At 37.9% G+C, this 6509-nt stretch overlaps 2 protein-coding genes across 9 annotated transcripts in view; both read left to right on the forward strand.

The window, feature by feature from the left end:
* Positions 1-1825, forward strand: part of LOC143287865 (SCO-spondin-like) — a 104417-nt gene extending 102592 nt beyond the window's left edge. The window contains exons 49-51 of the mRNA XM_076596102.1: positions 454-596; positions 1329-1418; positions 1816-1825. Coding sequence (XP_076452217.1) covers positions 454-596; positions 1329-1418; positions 1816-1825 — 243 coding nt within the window. The remainder of the gene's footprint in view (positions 1-453; positions 597-1328; positions 1419-1815) is intronic.
* Positions 1-6509, forward strand: part of LOC143288449 (uncharacterized) — a 71562-nt gene that overhangs the window by 3179 nt on the left and 61874 nt on the right. For all 8 annotated transcript variants that reach the window (XM_076596940.1, XM_076596941.1, XM_076596943.1 and 5 more), the window contains exons 3-9: positions 454-559; positions 1329-1418; positions 1816-2003; positions 2351-2411; positions 2874-2924; positions 4964-5008; positions 6033-6172. In XM_076596940.1, the coding sequence (XP_076453055.1) occupies positions 1845-2003; positions 2351-2411; positions 2874-2924; positions 4964-5008; positions 6033-6172 (456 nt within the window). In that variant the 5' untranslated portion in view covers positions 454-559; positions 1329-1418; positions 1816-1844. The remainder of the gene's footprint in view (positions 1-453; positions 560-1328; positions 1419-1815; positions 2004-2350; positions 2412-2873; positions 2925-4963; positions 5009-6032; positions 6173-6509) is intronic.

Here is a 6509-nt window from a genome sequence, read left to right on the forward strand (position 1 = left end):
TTTTCATGGAGTGGTGTCAGCAGTTCCAGCCTTTACCTTGCTTATCTCTCTAAGATCTGTCAGCCTATTTATATATCTTTATATGTGTGTTAACGTGTGTGTATGTGTGTGTGTGTGTGTGTGTGAGAGAGAGAGAGAGAGAGAGAGAGAGAGAGAGAGGGAGGGAGAGAGACAGAGAACTGGTAACACCGCACACGCACATTCCCACTGTAAGTGTTTTTGATTTCTTTCTAATCTACATCAGTAGGAATTTTTTTTAATCTTTACATTTATGTGATAGTTAAACCAGAATTGTTGTTAATGCTAAAGGGAATCTGAATCTAATTCTATAGATTATGATTCATCTTAGTTGTTGTTTTTCATCGCACCTTTGTTTGTATAGTACTTCTGCTGTTAGGACATACAGCATACTACAAGTAAGACTAAAATTGTCAAATGTCTTTTGTGTATCAGGACGTTGATGGAGATTTTCCTGTGGCTAGGCCTGTCACTGAAATTGTCATCATTGATTCAACAGACGAACCCAGAGAAGTTGTCATCTGTGAAAAAGTCACAACAGGTAAACCTATCCATCTTGCAAGCTCCCTGGTCATATGGTTTCGTGTGTCTGTGTGCGCGACTTTGTGTGTGTGTGTGTGTGTGTGTGTGTGTGAGTGTAAATTTGGAGTGTCCAAAATTTGTCAGTGTAATGCATTCCAGATTGAAGTGAAAAAGGGAAAATGTTTCACACACACACACACACACACACACACACACACACACACGCACACACACCTATAGACACATAAGTATATAGATAGACAAAATCGGAAAAGACAAACAAACAAAAAAAAGAAAAGAAAAAGAAAACAAAACACTGCTAACTATATTTTTTTTTTAAATCAACAAAACTTTTCCATGCGTGTTTACTTTTTTTCTGTGTAGACAAATGTGTCTTACTGCAAACGAATTTTCTGACTCAAGTATGGGCTTTTAAAGAAACCTGTTTGACTCTCATGAATGATTTCCGGTGAAATATAGCTACATGTTATGCACTGGTGATACAAGGTAGGATTAACGTGTATGCATTATTGAGAAGATAAAGGTTGTCAATTCTCAGTTAACATTACCTTAAGCTTGCCATAAAACAACTTTCCCACACATACATTTAGGCCTTGATTGCTTCTTTAATCTTGTAAACACAACACCTCCTTTCTTATTTTAATGCTAATTTTCAGGGACACAATATTTATAACTTATCTTCAGAATTGCAACCGATTTTCTCCAAATGTATCATTGAAATGATTCATATCTTGTTCATTCCATTTGCAATGTTTTGCCCATAACAGGAACAACGCAGGAAACAACAGGTCCACTTACATCAGAGACCACCACAGTACCTCCAGGAAGCAGCACAGAGGGTCCACCAGGAACAACAGGTAACCTTCACTTACAGTTGACTGTTGGAGTGCAGAGACTGAATCTATTTGTCATGTATATTAGTATGCATGTATGCTAGGCACTAAAGTGTGCTTGATTTTAGGGTTGGAGCTAAGGGCCAAATAATTCATCAATCATACTTCTTAATTGGCTAGAATCCACATTTCCTGGACGTCATTGCCTGAAGCTATCCACTTGACAAAGTATCCATTGATCTAAGAAGCAAGAAACATGGACATGAAAAAGTGGAATGAAACACCTACACCTAAGTGAAATGTGATCAGTATTGTTTCAGCTACATACAGGAAATAAAATTAGTTTCGTCTTTTTAATATTCAGAGCATCAATAATGACTACTCATTTGTGATGTGATCTTTCTTTGTACTTTGTGAACAGGGCCCAGTGAAACACCATGTGCTGTTGAAATGAAGCCAGAAGTACCAGAGGGAAGTACAAAGATACCAGGAGAGGAAGAAGGCACGTTTTTACAGACGATAAGCTACACTGACCCAGTGTTCCTGGAGAATATTCCTGGTCCAGAGGATGAACCCAAAGGAGAAGTCTACATCTCATCACAACCTGTTGTAAGTGTGTGTGTGTGTGTGTGTGTGTGTGTGTGTGTGTGTTACGTGTATATGGTATGTTTGTGTTGTGTGTGTATGTGTTTGTGTATTTGTGTGTGAGGGTTTGTGTGTGTAGTGGATGTTAGTGCATGTTCTCGCAATCTCACTATTCAAGTGGTGCATTGATGTCGCCATGTACGATATAATATTTGTTTGAGTGGCTATGTGCAGGTGGGAGGAGTGGGGTGTGGTGGGAAGGGATGTGCTCATGCTATTGTTTTTGTGTTTAAAAGCATGCATACAAATTTGAGCGCATGATTGTATGAAAGAACAGGTCTAAGCAGTGTTTATTTTTCTTTCTCCTTCAGGACGGCAAAGTTACTGTCAGCAAAGATGAAAGTGTCATCATCCCTGTGATTTCAGAAGCAGGTAAGAAGTCCAAGCAGAAAAAACACAGTCTGTTTTGGGATCTGTCTGTCATGTGACCAGAGTTGAGGGGCATGTTGCTACTTATGAAGGTTTTTTTTTTTTTTTGGTTTTGTTTCTGTTTAACCCACCAGTTTTCCGATGTTCACCCATCCTGTCTTTCCTTTTCATGTCAGGGATCCGCTTTCGCTGCAGGCTAGGAAAAGTAACTCATACATAAGGAACTTTCTCTTGGACATGTTTATACAAGAAACTCATGGGATTCCACGTCAACTGCCACAAGGTCGTGATTATGTACATGGAAACAGAACCAGCTACTAACATTGATGACGAATTGTGAAGAAGATATCAACTGGTTGGAAGGGTCTATATAACCTGTAAATATTTTGAGCAAAATCTGAATGTGTACTTTCAGTTCTCTGCCTGTCTCTTTTTTCAAACATATTTCTGTTTGCTGTCTTTCAGGAATGACCACTTCAAGTACCATTACCACACCGGGTGAGACTAAAACAACAGGTAAAACAGCAGTTTGTGTGTGATGGTTATACATTACATTACTATATATGTTTAATGTTCTCAGTGTGTGTGTGTGTGTGTGTGTGTGTGTGTTGGGGAGTGGGGGGTGATGGGGAGAGAGAGAGGCCTGGAAACGTGCAGTCAATCTGAATTAATTGTGATATACTTGAAGAGACGTACACATACTGTAGTCTTCATCCCTTGTTCTGCTGTTTATGATTGCTATTGCAGATAATGAAAAGTGGAAGAAAGGCTGGGTTTGTTTTTACATCAGTGACATCTTTGTCATACTATTATGGTTCGTACTAGAGATTGCTATCATGTCTTGTCTTGTAACTGGAGTGCTGAGTTACAGCTTGTCTTATGACTGAATTTGCCAAAGTTTTGTCTGAATCCACTAACAGTACAAAAGGGAACACATGTATGAATAATTTCATCATTGTCTTGTGATTGAGAAGTGTTGGTGGTGATCTTGAAAAAAATGTAATTCTTTATGGAATTATTCTTTCTGAATTACGAAATAATGAACACTTACTAAATGTCTTCCTGATTTTGGTTAGAAAGTCAAACTTGTGATTTTCATGCTGAGTGAAATAAATTCATGTTGTGTTTAACTGCCAAAAGATCAGTTTCAATTTTCAGTTTCAAGGAAGTGTCAAAGTGTGTGGACTGATCCATTTCCCCTGCACCACATCTACATCTACTGTAAACAGATTTCAAAATTCAGCTCCTAACAGATCGAGATAAGACTTGTTGTAGAGATTGCGACATTTCTCATGTGTCCATCCATTCTGTTTATTTGAAGAGACTGCATTACTGTTTCCTGAGTGTTTGCTTTTGAGAGTTGCGTAACACCTCAAGACAAACTGCTGCTTATCTCATCCTTGTGTGCACATAAACATGGTTTGAACAACTGTGAAACAGTCACAAGGGTTTATGTCATAATAATGTTTTCATTCAAAGCCCATTTGATGTCTTTGAGAGACACACAGGAACAGAAGCATACAGACTAGGTGACTCAACATATAACTGTGTGATTGTGTTGTCATGTGTGTGTGGGGGGTGTTGTTTGTGTGTGGTGGTGTCGAGAAAATTTAGAATTAGGGTGATAGGAGTGTGAGGTGGTGGCATGTGCATTGGCTGGTGTGTGTGTAGTTTTTTATTATGTGTGTTTTTTGTAGTGCCGTCTGTGTTCTTTCTATGAGAATAGATAGAACTTTTGATGTTAGAACCTTAAGTTTAAAACAGACAAGACAAGACAGAGAAAGAGAGGGGATACTAGGCTGCTGACAAGTGAATATCAGATAGAAAAGCCCTCATTCATTATCTGGGTTGAAGCATCTCATTGGTTTTGTCTTTGCAAAACCATGATTTTTGATTCTGGAATGATTCTGCCCACACTCTGTTCACTCTTTGAAGAAATTGCTGTATCTGTTTCCTCTGATCTGTCCATTAGCTATGTAAAGAGATTGCCATTTCTAGTCGGCTTCTAGTCTATATCATATGGATTCAGAGATTACTTGATTTACTCTGTCCTTTATCCATTTCTTGTATGTTGAAGTGATTGCTGCATTTGTTCTGTTCCCAGTCTGTTTCATTGCTGTTTTGAAGAGGTGGTTGCATCTGTTTTGTCCCTCATCAATGTGATATCTTAATGAGGAGGGTTTTTTCAGCATTTGATTTGCTCATGTCCATTTCCTAGCTGTTTGAAGAGATTGGTATATCTGTCTATCCCTGGTCTGTTTACTATCTGTTGTAGAGATTGCGACATTTCTCATGTGTCCAGTCCATTTCCTGTTTATTTGAAGAGACTGCATTATCTGTTCTACCCTTGATGTGTTTCTAGTCTATTTGAAGAGATTGCTGTATCACACCTCTAAGCACATAACTGCTGCTTTATCCTTCATCCTTGTGGCTGCACATAAGTACATGGGTTGTGAACAACCTGGGATGAACAGCAGTCACAAAACGGGTTTCTATGTCCGATAAGTAAGTGTTTTTCATCTACAAAGGCCCATTTGTTTGATTTGTCTTTGCAGAGACACCAACAGGAACAGAAGCTCCAGTTACACCTGAAGACTTAGGTATGACTTGCAACCACTAGTAACCTGTGTGATTGTGGGTGTGTTCATGTGTGTGTGCGTGTGCGTGTGTCTGTGTGTGTGTGTGGGTGTGTGATCGAGAAAATTTGAGAAATTAGGGTGATAGAGAGTGTGAATGTGTGTGTGAGCATGTGCATTATTGTGTCTGTGTGTGTGTGTATGTATGTTTTATTTTATGTGTGTTTTTGTGTATGTGTCCGTGTCTGTGTGTATCTTTCTATGTAGAATAGAATAGAATACATTTTGATGTTATGAAACCTTAAGGTTTATAAGACACAAGTACATAGATAAATAAATGAATAGATGAATTACTTTATATACAGTTGATTAATAAACGACATTAATTGGAACAGCATTCATAAACAAATTTCCTAATCTAGTTTGTATATATTCATCATCTGTAAGCATCAACTGACTGGGAATATTTCCTGTGTTATTCGCATTTTGAATATCTTTTATATGTTGTTCCCTTAAGGCTTTATATTTAATGCAATGATCAAGAAGAAGGATTTTGCCTTCCAGTATGTTACAGTTGCTACACAATCTGTCTTCTCGTGTAATGTTTAAATAACTACCCTTTTCAATTTCAGGTCATGCGTGCCTATTCCGAGTTTTGTTAAAGGTTGACTGTGTTTTGTATCTGATATATTAAAGAATAGGTTTCAGTTTTGTACTCTGCTGCAATCTTATTGTAAAATCTAAGCTTTTATATTTTTCCTCTTTTATTTTTGCAGTATCTAATACATGTTTTCTCATTTTTGAGATTCCACATATTTTAGTCTGTGTACACTGAAAGTGAATTGGTTTTTCCTAATGTGATCAAGGCCTATAGTACCCGTGTATTTGTGCTTCTCTGTACAAGACGTGTATGTGTATCAAAGTTGCAATGAAAATAGGAGAAATGGCACAACTGTATGATGAAGAAGAGTTTAAGGACTGTTAACAATGATGTAATGGATGGTAATGTTTTCTGTGAATGGACATATGATGTTTGGTGTGATTACAGTTGACAAGTCCCCAGATAAAGTGTTGATTGGAGAAATCCCTCAAGAAGATGGCACAGTGATAAAACTGTTCAAGATTACGCCAAAGAAGGATGTGACCATTGAGGCTGAGAGTCCTGGTGACGTTTTGCAGCAAGTCCCTGTAAGTTGTTGGTTTTAGATGGTTATCCATATCATTCAATCTTGCCTCTGGGAATTGATAGTCAAATACCTCTTTTCCCCATTCCCTCTTTTGCTACCATTGCATTCAAACTAAAGATGTGTTACTCATATATTTCATATACAATCCTGGCTGTTGAGTTTATATTTGTAGAACCTTTCATACAAAGACCTCATCACATAGAAGATAATGTTCACAAACGACCATCTGAATGAACACATCTTCTTTCCTTATCGTCTTGCCATGCACTAAACCTGCACTGCTAATAAGAACTTTTGGCTTTCCAGGCATGTAATGTTTTCTGAAAATTAGACATTTC

The sequence above is a fragment of the Babylonia areolata genome, chromosome 12, assembly GCF_041734735.1.
Source record: "Babylonia areolata isolate BAREFJ2019XMU chromosome 12, ASM4173473v1, whole genome shotgun sequence".
Taxonomy (NCBI): Eukaryota; Metazoa; Mollusca; class Gastropoda; order Neogastropoda; family Buccinidae; genus Babylonia; species Babylonia areolata.